Source organism: Rhinopithecus bieti, unplaced genomic scaffold (genome assembly GCF_001698545.2).
Source record: "Rhinopithecus bieti isolate Rb0 unplaced genomic scaffold, ASM169854v2 scaffold_37914, whole genome shotgun sequence".
In the NCBI taxonomy this organism is placed as follows: domain Eukaryota; kingdom Metazoa; phylum Chordata; class Mammalia; order Primates; family Cercopithecidae; genus Rhinopithecus; species Rhinopithecus bieti.
The window spans coordinates 638,898-654,522 of NW_016816274.1; the positions used below are offsets into that span (position 1 = coordinate 638,898).

The window sequence follows — 15,625 nt, forward strand, 5'->3', positions numbered from 1 at the left end:
CAATTTCTTTTTTTTTTTTTTTTTTTTTTTTGAGACATGGTCTCTCTGTCACCTAGGCTGAAGTGCAGTGAGGTAGTCATGCCTCACTGCAGCCTCAACTTCCCAGGCTCAAGTAATCCTCCCACCTCAGTCTCCCGCGTAGCTGGGATTACAGGTGTGCACTACCACGCCTGGCTTATTTTTGTATCTGTTTTTGTAGAAATGGGGTTTCACTGTGTTGCCCAGGCTGGTCTTTCTGGGCTCAAGCAATCCACCCACCTCAGCCTCCCAAAATGCTGGGATTACAGGCATGAGCCACTACGCCCAGCCTAGATAAAACAAATTTTTAAATTGATTTGATACTTGATTTTACTCTCATTAAAAAAAAAAAAGAAAAACCTGAATGCTAATTGTTAACCAACTATTGTTAAATTTTAAGGGAAATTGGGTAGCAGGGTCTTAGGTCTGATTGTAAATGTTTGTCTTTTTTGGGAGCCTGTGAGTTTTTCAATACAAAGCAGCTTTTAAAACATCTTGTGAGAACAGTATTTGGGAGGAGAACAAAAGAGGGAATTCTGAATTGTAATGACAGACGTAAACATGTCTTTCATTAGGGTTCACTTTGGTTTTCTTTTCCTTTAGTGGTTTTTGGCAAATTTGTCATACCAAGAAGCACTTTCAGACACAGAAGTTGCTATAGTTAATATTTTATCTTCAACTTCTGGTAAGAAATTTGTCTTTAAAACTCTGCATTATAAATCAGTGTATATATTTCTGGTGTATATGTGTGCACATATACAGCATTTTTATCTTGTTATAGCTTCTTATATTAGTTCTAATATACATTAGTCCATTATAACTGCCTTTTAATCTGTATATAGTCAGGTGCCACATATGATGTTTCAGTCTACAACAGACTGTATATACAGTGGTGGTCCCATAAGATTATAATACTGTATTTTTACCATACCTCTTCTATGTTTAAATATGTTTGGATACACAAATACTTACCGCTGTGTTACAGTTGCCTAGAGTATTCAATACAGTAACATGCTATACAATTTGGTAGCCTACAAGCAATAGGCTATAGCATGTAGCCTAGCTGTGTAGTAGGCTATACCATTTAGGTTTGTGTAAGTATGCTCTGTGATGGTGGCACAAGGATGACATTGCCGAACCACACGCATTTTCTCTGTATTTATCCCTGTTGTTAAGCATGACTGTAGTTTCATGCCTTAGCCTGTGCTGTTTATGTTCCTTCAAATAATTTACAATTTTTTTATATAACAATATATTACAGTTTTATAGGCTGGCCTTTTGTATTGTAGTTGCCTTTCCCTTCATACATACTTTCCCGAGATCTTTTTCTAGCCCCTTTGGCTAAAATGTAATTGCTTATTTCAGAACTATAATTTGCCCTATGATAGGTGTTTTATTTTTAAGATTGAATCACTTTTCAAATCTGGAAGACAAAAGTATTTTGAAGCTATAAAATAACTTTAGGACACAAGCTTGATTATGATGAAGTCAACATGTTACTCTGAATAAGATTTAAGTTTCCTATTAGTTTAAAATAAATAGGACTGTACTTGATCTGTACTGCTGAAATAAACATGGTTTAGTTTGAAGGCTATTTTATGACTGTACTTGATCTGTACTGTTGAAATAAACATGGTTTAGTTTGGAGGCTATTTTATGCATGAACTTTAAACATTTCAGTCCAGTCATTACTTAACTGCAGTCATTTTCTTAGTTAAGAGTGACAAAAATAATTTGAAAGTTAGGTATATAATTTGCTTATTTAAACAATGAAGTTGTTAGTAAAAATGTTGACAGTATTTAAACTCATGTACCATTTTGAAATTCTTTTCTCTTGCTAGGACTTTTTACCTTAATCCTTGCTGCAGTATTTCCAAGTAACAGTGGAGATAGATTTACGCTTTCTAAACTATTAGCTGTAATTTTAAGGTAAGAATATACTGTGATAGCTAGTTTACTCTGCTTAAAAATACAATGTCACAATTTCTGATAGTGGCACCAGGGTAGTTTATATTGTAAGAGCAAAGAAAGATGTGAATACAAGAAGGCTTTAAATGGACATGATGCTACTCAGCCCTGTCACATCCAAATTTTAATGAAACACAGCTACTCTCATCTATTTGCAAATTGTCTATGGCCATTTTAGCACTACAGAGGCAGAGTTGAATTGCAACAATGTGGCCCACAAGCCTAAAATATTTACTATCTGTACCTTTAAAAAAAAGTGTTACTTAGAAATTTTTTGTGTAAGTGAGAATTATGTATTAAACATTGTTTAATACTTTGCTTTGAATTGACATTTTACTAAGAGATTCAATTTCTGAGGATATAAAAAGAATTTTACATAGCAACAATCTTGAAGGAAATCTAAGCAAAGAAATGTCATTTCATCAATTGAGAGACAAGAGTGTGGCCTCAAGCCAAACAACTTGGAATCCAATCCCATCTCCATCATTACTAGTTTTGAGATCTTGGGCAAGTTCCTTACATTTCTGTGCCAGTTTTCTCGTCTGTATATTGGGGATAATAATAGGATTTCTCTCATAGGATTATTATGAGGATTAAATGAGTAGAACTTCTAAAGTGCTTGGAACAATGTCTGATACACAACAGGAGGTGCTCCCTATATTTAGCCATTATCATAATCATCATCATCTAAATGGAAACAAAACCCCTGGTTTCTAAATATATTGTGGATACTCAATAAATAATAGCTGAATCTGAATATGAACAATGATTATTACAGAAAATTGTGATGATTTAATTGAAGGGTATGCATATTTAATGTAAGGACTACATTTAAGTTCTGATGACATCTTTCCATAAGGGAATACGTATTTTCTTTCATCTTCTCCCACTGCCACCCTGGTCTTTCTGATCAGGGTGAGAGAATTAGGCTTTTTTTTTTTTTTAATTGGCAATATCTCATCCACTTGAAAACATGTTACAATTTATAAGATTCATAGAAATAGAAAGACAATGTAAGTTCCCTGAGGACAGGAAGCACATCTGTCTTGGTCACTTCTGTAACCCAGTGCTTTGCTCATATTAGATGCCCAGAAAATAACAATTGAGTTTATGAATGACCTCTGATATCTCTACAACCTTAATTCAGTCTTATTTTTATCCACTAAAATCATGAGATTAGTGAAATTGTTTAAGCACATAAGGATAGTTTTACTGTTAATTTAGATTTTACCAATAAGCAAGAGTAAGTACTGTTACATTGCTGGATTTATATGGGTTTGATATATTTGTGTAATCCGAAAGAAAGATTGGAAAGGGATGACAAGTTGGTTAATTCATTCCTAATTGAAAGACAGTTGATAGCATAGCACTTAAGAGCACTGGACTGTGGAGTAAAACTGCCTGCGTTTCAGTCTCGGCTATGTGATCTTGGTCAAGTTAGCTTACCTCTTTGTGTATTAGTTTTCACATGTAAAATGGGAATGGCAGTAATAATACTTCCTTATAAAGCATAATATTGTATATTTTATGAAGATTAAATGAGTTAATATGAATATAACACTATATTATATTGATATTGTTAGATATTGTTATTGAAATTGCTAAATTATTTGCCAGTGTTACCCAAAGTTGAGATTAGTCTTGATCACTTATAAATAATTTTTATCTTTATGATTAGCCTTTTCACAATTGTTTAGCTCATCATTAATGACTGTTATTCTCATAGCATTGGAGGTGTTGTACTGGTAAACCTGTCAGGGTCTGAAAAATCTGCTGGAAGAGATACAATAGGTAAGTACTTGACTCTGCATTCTCTCTGTTAAGAGTATACAGGAAAGTTTTTTGTTAGAGTAAACAAGAAAGTCAAATGTGCATGTTCACACGCACACACGTACAAAGGGTAGGCACTAGCAGGATGTTTTTTTAAACTTTTCCTTTGGAAATAATGTTAAAAAATGCATAAATATTTTAGTGAATTCTCATAGCCTTCACCTAGATTTTTAAAATGTTAACAACTTACATAACTATTATACAGTTATAAAAATCAGGAATCAACATTGACTATAATACTGTTATCTACAAAGCCTTTTCAAATGTTGCCATTTTTTACACTAATGTTCTTTTTCCGATCTAGGATCATTTATTGCATTCAATTGTCATGTTTCCTTAGTTTCCTTTAAATGCAGAACTGTTTCTCAGTCTTCTTTTATGACCTTGACACTTTTGTAGGGTCCCACCTAGTTGGTTTGCTGAATGTTCCTCAATTTGTATTTGTCGGACGTTTTCTTTGGTTAAATTGAGGTTGTGCATTTTTGTTAAGAATATAATGGAAGTGATATTGTTTCCTGATCAGTGCATTCTACCAACAGGCATTGATATTGATTTGTCCTGTTGCTGGGAATGTTAATTTTAAGGTAGTTAAAATCAACCACCTTATTCTAGTGTAAAGTTACTAATTTTTCCCATTGTAAGTAATAAGCATCTTGTCGGGGATTCTTTGAGGCTATACAAATTTCCTGTTGCTGTCATATCACCCAGGAATATTGTCATTCACCTTGATTCTTGTCTGAAACAGTTACTGCTATGATGAACACTTAGTTTTTGATCCATTGCTTAGACTTAACAAAAACCAAAAATAAACAGAACCTAGCTGGGCTGAGCATGGTGACTCATGCCTGTTATCCCAGTGCTTTGGGAGGCCAAAGTTGGAGGATTGCTTGAGGCCAGGAGTTCAAGACCAGCCTGGGCAGCATAGTGAGACCTCATAATAAAAAATAAACCTATATTAATTATTTCTCTTTGGATACTTCTTTAGATATTTGAGGTTTATTGAATAGAACAATGCTTTCTAAATTATTCCTAACTACTACCCAGTGAGCTGTGCTTTGAACCTCCTCACCTCTTTCTCACCCAGAGAAGCTTTGTGTATACAAATACATAAAACAATATATGTATTTGGTATGTGCATGTGTATGCAATATTTTGTTGACAAAAGCTTTAAAAAAGTTTGAAAATAATAAAAGATTAATAAAACATTAATCTTTTGAATAATTGATTAAAGTATTAAATATGACCACTTGGCAGAACATTATTTAGCTGTTTTGAAAGGTTTAAATGTTTTTGAGAGAGAGTTAATGAAGAGAATCAGTATTTATTATTCATGTACTGTGAGAGCTGTATTATGTTAGCTATTTTGGAACATTAGTGTTTGTAGTTTTCAAGGAGTTCTTGATTTGGAACAATATGAGATTTATAAAATGAAGCTACTAGGGATTAAACTAATACCATGCTTGACAATAGTAAGTATTGTCTAAAACAGAAGACAGAACAGAAATGCAGCAGATTAGAAAGAGGATGCTTTGTGGAAGAAATGAAACTCTAACAGAGCCTTTAAGATGGGAGTGGTAGTGCAGTACATATTAAGAATGATATATGGGGGTAAGGAAGACAATACAAGTAACAGCTTAGTGATGGAAAGAAACATTTGTTAAGTTGGAAAATGCCAGGTGTCAAGATTGTTTATGTAGGGTAAATAAGAAACATGCATTTCCAAATTAAAACAAAGTGTTACTTTTAGTTGTATTATTATAATATGTATAGGTTTTGGTCAGATCATTGAGGTGAATGCTTTTGCATTTGTTTGTTAACACACTAAACTCCTTCCTGTACTCCTAAAAGACGTGGATGGGGTAGGCTATACCTTTTCATTATATATCTTTGTATCAATATAATGGTGATTTATCTAATTATATATCTTTTCACTTTTGTATATTCTTGCAATATTATCTGACACATTATTGGATTTTAAGTGTATATTGAATGAATTAATGAGTGGTTGCTTTAAATCATGTTGATTTTTACAGGTTCCATTTGGTCTCTTGCTGGAGCCATGCTCTATGCTGTCTATATTGTTATGATTAAGAGAAAAGTAGATAGAGAAGACAAGTTGGATATTCCAATGTTCTTTGGTAAGAATATGTTTAACTTGTGAGGCTATTTACTGTAAATGTCTAACACAGGGTTTTGCTTTTGTTTTTTTGGACAGAATAGGGAACGCTTTTTTTTTTTTTCTTCTATATGATTCTTTAAAACCATTTAAAGATTATGAAGGCCAATCCCAATGTTTACTTTATCCTGCATGGTTGTGTACCTATGAGGGAATGCCCATCTCCTTAGTGTGTGACAGAAACTCCTAACACCTTTTTTCAAATTGATGTCTTCAGACTGCAAGTCAGATATTTATCTCATTGACATGACAGAGTTATGCTCTTATAAGCATGTGAGAGTTTACCTGCTGCATTTTACATTTTGCCAGTTTTGAACGGTTAGCAAAGGATCGGGACGACTGCCCCCAAATTATATGTTTAACGCTCTCGCAGTCTATGTACTTATTTACATTAAAAATTGTGGGCCATTTAAAGGCTTTTCATTTGCATTTTATCTTTAAGACACAGATACTTTTATAACATAGATTCATTCTCAAATTACCCAATTATAGTTTTGGATATGGTTTATAAATTTTCCTTTGCCTAACGTCAGTTCAGGAAAGAACTTGCGATATCTGTAGGACTGCAGAAGAAGAACACATTGACAAGCTATCTTTAAAAAGATATCTGAATATAAATAGATAAAGAAGCTCAGTGATAAGAGTTCAAAGTGCAGCTTACAAGGAGTCAGGAGACCTGGAATCCAGCTGTTGTAACTTTATTTATCTCATAGACATCTGGAATATGAGGAAATTGGACTAGATGAATGGCCTCTAAACTGTGATTTAGGGAATAGATAGGCTCCTGGGATGGTTGGAAGGAAATAGAGTTGCATGCAGGGGTCTAGTTCTTGGACTCCTTTGCTGCTTCACCTGTGGAACAGCTCTACTTTGTTGAGCATTTTGCATTAGAATTTAATTTGTAGTAAAGATTTTTCTTATGGTTGGGCATGGTGGCTCACTGCTGTGATCCCAGCACTTTGAGAGGCTGAGGCAGGAGGATTGCTTGAAGCCAGGGATTTAAGATCAACCTGGTCAACATAGGGAGACCGCATTTCTATTTAATTTTTTTTAAAAGACTATTTTAAAACTAAAATAGTTTAAATACTTGTATCTGAAGACTAACAAAAATAAAATGTTTGAAAAGCCATGAGGCTGAGTGATTGCTTAAATTCTTTTTAAATACAGAATTCAAGAAATATAGCTTAATAGCCAGGTTTGGTTGCATGTGTCTGTAATCCCAGCTACTTGAGAGGCTGAGGCAGGAGAATCACTTGAGTCCAGGAGTTCAAGTCTGCAGTGAGTTTTGATTGTGTCTCTGCACCCTAGCCTGGGTGACAGAATAAGATGCTGTCTCTTAAAAAAGAAAAGATAATTTTAATGATATTTTATTTGGCAGTCAGAAAATTTTATTTGGAATGGAATAAAATGCTAGTTTTTTTTAGTGTTGTAGGTAGGTGGTTGGGTCAGTGGTACTTTTAAAAAATTTAAACGTTGACAACTTGCAAGAAAAATTGCTTAATTTACTCATATTAGGGAGAGTGCATATAGACTTGTAGCTTATGTTGGTCCTGTTCATATGTGATGTGATATGTAAAGCAATATTGATCTGCCCTGGGCTTTAGAATAGACAGGATTCGGAGAAGTCAGGATTGGGATATTGGGGGCTCTTCAGGCAAGGGAGTTTGAGCAGAGGCTTAACGGGGAGCAGTGAGTAGATCTGAATGATTGTGCTGGAACTTCGCTTTGTGTGTGGTGCCAGATTCTGGGCACTCTAGGGAATAGGTGGAGTCATTGGGACTTCTGTCTTTAGGTCAAAGTATGTTAATTTATGTGGGATTTCATAGACTCAGCATCTCAGGGACAGAAAATAGATTTAGTTCTTGGTAATGCCACATTTTGGTGTTTCATTAAAACAACTTTGTAATGTTATTTAAGCATTTTAGGTCATGTGTCCTGTATATGTGTTCTTTTGTTGTTTTTTTAATCAATAGATGTCTGAAGGTGGTGTATTAAGTCTGTTTTCCCACTGCTATAAAGAACTACCTGAGACTGGGTAATTTATAAACAAAAGAGGTTTAATTGACTCAGAGTTCTGCATGGCTGGGGAAGCCTCAGGAAACTTACAATCATGGCGTAAGGTGAAGGGGAAGCAAGGCATGTTTTACACACTGGCAAGGGAGAGAGAACTTGTGCAGGGGGAACTGCCAAACACATTAAAACCATCAAATCTTGTAAGAACTCACACTATGATGTGAACAGCATGGGGGAACCGCCCCCATGATCCAGTCACCTCCCACCAGGTCCCTCCCTGACACATGGGGATTACAATTTGAGATGAGATTTGGGTGGGGACACAGAGCCAAACCATAATAGTTGGGCTCCCTAAAACAGGATATGAGACGGGGAATTTGTGTAGGTGATTTATTGTGGGGAGTCCACTGAAGGAAAAACTTGGAGTGAAGGAAGCAAGATAAAGAAGGGGAAAGAACCATGTGGCACACAAGTATAACTGAGGTTTGGCCCAATTCATTGCAGGTGCTGGGGCGGGGAGCAGTGGGAGAGCAGCTAATATGTCTGGGCCTTGAGCCATGATGGCCGGCCTCATAACGCCTCCATCAGTTAGTCATGAGCTGCAGAAGATGGGGTGGGGTGGAGGGTGGGAACTTGCTGGGAAAGGCAGACTTATTTTCCCCTCCCTTCACAGAAGTGGGGTGGCTGTGAGTCTTTAGCATCAGATAGAGAGTGGGTGCTCCTGCCCTGTTAAGATTTAATTAGGCATCCTAATTACCGGTTTATTATTTAGGTGACATAGTAAGTATCAATTATATATCTACTGTAATTTAATTTTCTTTTAAGAAAGCTATATAGTTACCACATAAATCATATAGCAAATTTGTGACATAAACTACATAGAAAGTACAACAAAATTTATTATACAGTTGTAATCTTTTTTCTTTATAGTCTTTACTTTCACATGTATGTAGTCATATATAAACTTAATTTCTATAGTAATATTTGCTAACTTTTATTAAATGCTTACTATGTGCCAGATACTATGCTATATTTTATGTGTTTAATCTTCTCAGCAACCTAATTACATATTATTAAATATTATTTTATGTTTATAGATTGGAAAACTGGTATAAAGTTTTAAAAGAGGTATATAAGGTTTGCACTACTATTCAATGATAGAGCTGGGATTGGACCCAGGCAGTCAGACTGCCGAGCACACACTTAACCACTATGTGGGATGGCTTTCCTTAATAACTGATCAGTCTGTACTTTGCTCATATGTTGAATAATTCTTTGTGTGTACAAACTTTCTCACTAACTAGCTAGAGCTCTGGGAATGCAGGAACCAAGAGTTTTATCTCCTTTGGAACTTCTTCCATTACTGCTCGCATAGCACAAGTGTTTTGGACATAAATACTTGAATCAGAGAGCAAACCATCTAATTTCTTAAAATTAATTTAGGCTGAATACACAAACACATACATACCAGTTATTTCTTTTAAGTTCTAGGGCACTATATTGTCAGTTGCTAAGGCTAACAACCCTTCTTGTTGAGTTGTCCTAAGTGGTTTACTCCACAGTAGTTGCTCCCATACAGTGGGATAGTTGAACTGACCGATCACCAGTTGCTTCAGACAGTTTTCTTTTTATGGTTTTGAGCTATTCACAGGACTGACTTAAAAACAAACCAACAGAAGGTTTAGCTAATGAAATCTCCCAGAGTACTTTTGTGCAAAATCTAATTTTGATTTTAGAGTTAATAAGCTTGGAGAATAGAAATAAATCACAATTTTAACTTTTGTTTCTTTTATACGTGTTCAGGTTTTGTAGGTTTATTTAATCTGCTGCTCTTATGGCCAGGTTTCTTTTTACTTCATTATACTGGATTTGAGGACTTCGAGTTTCCCAATAAAGTAGTATTAATGTGCATTATCATTAATGGCCTTATTGGAACAGTACTCTCAGAGTTCCTGTGGTTGTGGTATGTACTGTTTATTCTCCAGTTATTAATTATCAGTTGATTAATTTTTGGATATTTTAAGCGTTTATATTTTGTCTGTTTGCTGGTGGCTCTTCCTGTGCACCCCATTCTGCAACACACATAAAACTGAATACTTTAACTCCACTAGAGCAAGGACTTTGTTTTTTAACTTCTGTGTGCACATTCCAGAGTAGTGCCTTGTCCACAGAAGGAGCTCAATAAATACTTGTTGAATGAAGGAATGAATATGAATGGTCTAAATCTGTAAAAATGTTTTAGAAAGTGAAGTATTATGCAAATGAAAGTAGTCATTATCTAATGGATATCCGAATGTATGAGTTATGTATGCCAAGTGTGAATGCATGAGTTCTAATTGAGAATCCAGGAGATGGTGCTTATTTAAGAGGCTTTGGAATATCTCTTTGCTTGTTCATAGTTGTTTTTGTTTTATTTATTTTCACGACCTTTCATATGGGTGAGCCAGATATGTAAACCTTAAACTCTGATTGATTTGAGATGTTAACATCCTTTGATATGCTATATATCCAATATATTGATATGCAATAATAAACTTAAAATAATTTGAAGACGGTATCATGTATGGAGTTTGAGAAACCTTTCAAATAACAGAGCTTTATACTTAGTCCTATTTTTATTTAATAGAAACTTAAATGAATAGAATGAATAAAACATAAATGAATAAAATGAATTTTATTACATACCCATTGAAACTGTTAACTAGTTTTCCCTTGTGAAAGACTGCAACAGAAATGGACTTTTTTGTGGAGTCTTCCTTAATGCTCTGCCTATACTGCTGTGCCTCCCTGCCCAGTTAAGGAATATCTGTTTTCTTGGATCCCCCATATTCACTGTCTTTTGTGTAATACTTAAAAATTTACTTTGTATTGTAGTAATTTATGTTCTTATCTAAACTCCTTTGCTGATCTAAAATTCTTTAAAATCATGATCCATTTACTCATTAATTTTTTCATCTTTAATTATGTACATTTTAGATACTCTATTGTTTTAACCTGAACTATTAACAGATGGCAAAAGGCTTTAGCCATCAGCTAAATTGGATCCACCTTAAAAGCTGGATTAAGTCAAACAGGCTTTATAATTCTACCTTCCAGGTTTTTTATTATAGTACTCTGCGTGACAAATATCCAAGAACATATGCTATATTTGACCCCGAACGCTCTTCTCACAGAGCAGCTAAGTAGTGGGAACCACAAGTACTTAAATTCCCTTTACCTCATCAAAAAGGACTAATTGTTCAGCCTCTGTTCAGTACTTCTAGTGACACTTTATTGAGAGATAGCCCCTTTTATTGCAGGACAGCATTATTAATTCTGACATATACTGAGCTAGATTTTACTTGCCTATAACTTCCATGGATCTGCAGTCCTAACGATATACATTATGGTTTTGTCTTGGCTTATAATTCATTTTCTCCTTATAAACCCAAATTATCAGTCTTTATAAATGGCTCATCTGTCTCCATTGGGTATAATATTTTCTTTCAATTCAACAAAATTATATGCAGATAGATATTTCAAAATTTCATACCCACATTGATAACTCAAGGTGAAATTAAAGAATTTAACTTTTGGTTAGGACAATTGTTAGAAAAATGGAAAACAAGAAGATATTTTAAAGAATATTCAAGCCTTTCTTTTTTATGCCAAGCCAAATCAAAAGAATAACACACTATTTTAGTGTTCATGAAGGTGAGATATTTTTGCTTGGTGACAGAATCACATGTTGGCTTATCACTTCCTTAAAGTCTGTGTGTGAAGTATTGTCCTGCAACATTAATAATGCTGTTTTCTTTGTTATCTACATATCATCACAAAACTGTAATAACTTCAACAGTTTTTTAAAAAAATTAATGAAATATAAGCTATAAACCCAAAGTTGAATATCTGCAAACAAATATTGAAAATAGCATAAAATATTTTGAGGTTTTATACTTATATATTTGTATTTTAATATTTGAAGAAAACTTTGAGAATCATCTTAATGACTTTATTATATTTTATGTCTCAATCCATCCTAACCTCTTATCTTTGCTTCTGATCTCAGAAGCCTATATTATAAGAAAGTCTTTGTTCAGTGTTTTTCTTTGGTTGTTTAATTTTTTTAATATAGAAATGCCTATTTTCTTTTTTTTAGGGGCTGCTTTCTTACCTCATCATTGATAGGCACACTTGCACTAAGCCTTACAATACCTCTATCCATAATAGCTGACATGTGTATGCAAAAGGTAAGGAAACTATTATTCATAGATATTTTAGGTATGTTATTAAAACAAACCTAATGAAAGTTGAGATGTGATTAAATTATAAGGATACAAACATAAATAATACTTGATGCTTTCCCTCCCAAGGTGCTTTACTACATAGAAATATAAAAAGTACCAAAGAAATAGATAATTTCCATTTTTAGCTTTTCCATTTTTTCCCCTAAATTTCTAAGTTAAGGGCATCATCTTCAAATGTAGTTCTCCAGTTTTAGAGCTGATTCTGTTCCAGATGTTCTTTGGTAAGTCACATTTTATCATATAAGCATTTTAGTTTCTGCGATGAACCCTATCACAGGTTCCTTAACACTATGCTGATACTACTGAAGATATGAGCAGTACATGAATAATGTTGTTTGCAGTGAATGTTAGCCATCTCTCTCTGGACTCAACAGAGTGGGTGTCCCATCCCTCTTCTCTGAAGGCCTAGTATGGATGTGGGGATTCTTGTAATAATATTGGCAATGCTAACACCCAGAAAAGAGAATCTGGGATGTTTCTCCCAACAGCTTAGAAGGGAAGAGTTTATTCAGTGCTCCTAGGTGTAGCAGGAAGAACAGAGGTATGCTGTTGCCTACACTGAAAGATGGAGCATAGCCATTTATCACACAGTTCAGTAGATGTAGGCATTTAACTACAACTACTAAGTCACAGAAGTGTGTGTGTGTGTGTGTGTGTGTGTGTGTGTGTTTTAGTCTAATATAATTTGAAGAGGGAAATATTTCAAGGCCTAAATGTGTACAAGCAATAGTCAAATTTTAAAGCTATTTTCTTTAGGTCTTTGTGCAGTTTTTAAGATAAAAGTGGCCAGGCACCATGGCTCATGCCTGTAATCCCAGCAAGTGGGAGGCCGAGGCAGGCGGATCACTTGAGGTCAGGAGTTCGAGACCAGCCTGGCCAACATAGTGAAACCCCGACTCTACTAAAAATACAGATATTAGCTGGGTGTGGTGGTGTGCACCTGTAATTCCAGCTACTTGGGAGGCTGAGGCAGGAGAATCACTTGAACCTGGGAGATGGAGGTTGCAGTGAGCTGAGATCATGCCACTGCACTCCAGCTTGGGCAACAGAACAAGATTCCGTCTCAAAAAAAAAAAAGATAAAAGCGAAATATGCTTAGTGCTATATATCCTCTCTATTTATAAAACAATTCTTTACTGATATTTAACTTTGTTTTATGGTTCAGTAAATTCTTACTTATTTGTCATGGTTAAAGAACTGAGATTCTCTCCTTAATTGAGAATTATCTTACATAACTTGCATTTTCATGGAATGTGGATATTCTATATAACACTAACAGTACACATAATTACAAATCTTTCTTTTATAGATTTAAGTAATATCTAGGTCCTTCTTCATCTTCAGGTCATAATCCTGAATATGAACCAAAATGGTTGTGAAACTGGGAAAGTGCTACTTGTTAAAGGATTTTCGTAGGCTACTGTGTAAATCATCTTTATTGTACTGATATTTTAAAAACATAAGCTTTCGTAGATTGAAAAAAAATTGCAGGTTAATGTTCAGGAATTTTTAAGAGAATAGTCACAGGGGACCTAATTTTATTTAATGATTAGTCATTTAATAATTATCATTACAAATAATAATGGTTATAATTTGTTTAATAAAGTATTTTAGGATAAAGGCAAAACAGGGGAAAATGTATGTACAAGCAATTAATTATAAAAACATAACTAAACTTTAACTGCTGAGTTCTAGATATGAAGACAAGAAAAATATTTGGTTTTCTTGATTGTCTTCATATCTAGAACTGGGCAATCAGTTAAAGGAGTAGGCCGTGCGTTGGGGTTGGTATTGAGGTTAGGGAGATTCCATCTGGAAAAAGCAGCAGAGTGTGTCCAGAAGTGTGACAGAAACATGGTAAGAGAAATCTACTTTTATAGGGTTTTAGGTTCACTTAGCTAACTGTATTTATATATAGCTTCTGAAATGTTAGCATATTAACATTATTGTGCTTGAAACAAATTGGTTATTTAAGTCTATTTATAATTATTTTATATAATAGGAAGCATCCCTGATCATATTCTATTTTATATTCAGATATATTTAGGAATTAGAAAACAATTTTTTGTTTACATAGGTAATTTTCTTTGTTGTAATAAGTGGCTTCATTTCTTTTGTCTTAGCTTGTTGGAAATCAAATTAGAGTTTTTTTATTATGAGACAACATATAAACAACTACATTGTTGCAAGCAAACTTGCCTTCTAAAGTCTTCTAGGGCTTTATCTGTCTTTATTAAGTTTGCTTTGATTCAGTTACGAAATAAGGTTTTAAGTTGAATATTCATGAAATCATTCTGTCAACTATAGCTACATTTTTAATTGCATTCTTTATAACTTCTTAATACCTTTTCTGATCTTGGGTAATTTAAATGCAGCATGGTTTTTCCTGATTATTAGTCATTCTGGCAAATATTCCAGGAATATGTTAAAATATATTGGTAATTTCATAGCTAAATGAAGACTTTTTAGTTTAATGACTATTCTTTCTGGGGTGTTCTCAGGCTGACTTAGTCACCGTGGATAAATACCATACAAATAGGGCATGCATGTTAAAAATCGCCAGTTATTATTCTTGTGTTATGCATTGTGAGTTCCCTCATAAAAGACATTATGCTCACAAAACCCCTTTACTCTGACTAATGGTGCTATGAACTGGAATAGTATTATGTTTTCCACCAGAGGGAGTCTTGCCTGTGATTCCAGACTTTTTTTTTTTTTGGAATTCTCAAAGAGGGCAAACACAGTTTTCCTTTCCTGTTTTACAGATAGAAGTTACTATTTTCGTCATTTTTGTAAACCAAACCTCCTGTGTCCTGCACTTAAGTCTCAGTAGCTGATCGGTGTAGGCTTCTTTGACAATTGTTTCTGATCTTTAGTTGAGTCTAGATGGTAAAAGTGAACTAGTGAAAGGGAAGAATTAGTTTTGTTTTGGTAGCTTTATGGCATCTCATTATTTATTTTTTTTTTTATTTTTTAACCGACCTTCTATGTTGTATTTCAAATATTTGACATGGGTGCACCTTTGCAATACATTTATAGATAATTTTTAATTTTTTGTCCCAGATTATATATTTTCATGTAGATAGAATTTTAGCATTCCATTTTAATTCTTCCTTTGTCGCCTCATTGCAATGTGGTTACAGATCATGTACGCTTTTGGACTTTATTGATATTATCTTTCTTTCTTTTTTATTATTATTATACTTTAAGTTCTAGGGTACATGTGCATAACGTGCAGGTTTGTTACATATGTATACTTGTGCCATGTTGGTGTGCTGCACCCATCAACTCGTCAGCACCCATCAATTCATCATTTATATCATGTATAACTCCC

General features: G+C 34.2%; 1 protein-coding gene across 2 annotated transcripts in view; it reads left to right on the forward strand.

Annotated features, from left to right (window-relative positions):
• Nucleotides 1–15,625, forward strand: part of SLC35F5 (solute carrier family 35 member F5) — a 46,788-nt gene that overhangs the window by 21,252 nt on the left and 9,911 nt on the right. For both annotated transcript variants that reach the window (XM_017854732.1, XM_017854733.1), the window contains exons 8-13: nucleotides 622–703; nucleotides 1,860–1,947; nucleotides 3,713–3,777; nucleotides 5,850–5,954; nucleotides 9,809–9,968; nucleotides 12,144–12,234. In XM_017854732.1, coding sequence (XP_017710221.1) covers nucleotides 622–703; nucleotides 1,860–1,947; nucleotides 3,713–3,777; nucleotides 5,850–5,954; nucleotides 9,809–9,968; nucleotides 12,144–12,234 — 591 coding nt within the window. The remainder of the gene's footprint in view (nucleotides 1–621; nucleotides 704–1,859; nucleotides 1,948–3,712; nucleotides 3,778–5,849; nucleotides 5,955–9,808; nucleotides 9,969–12,143; nucleotides 12,235–15,625) is intronic.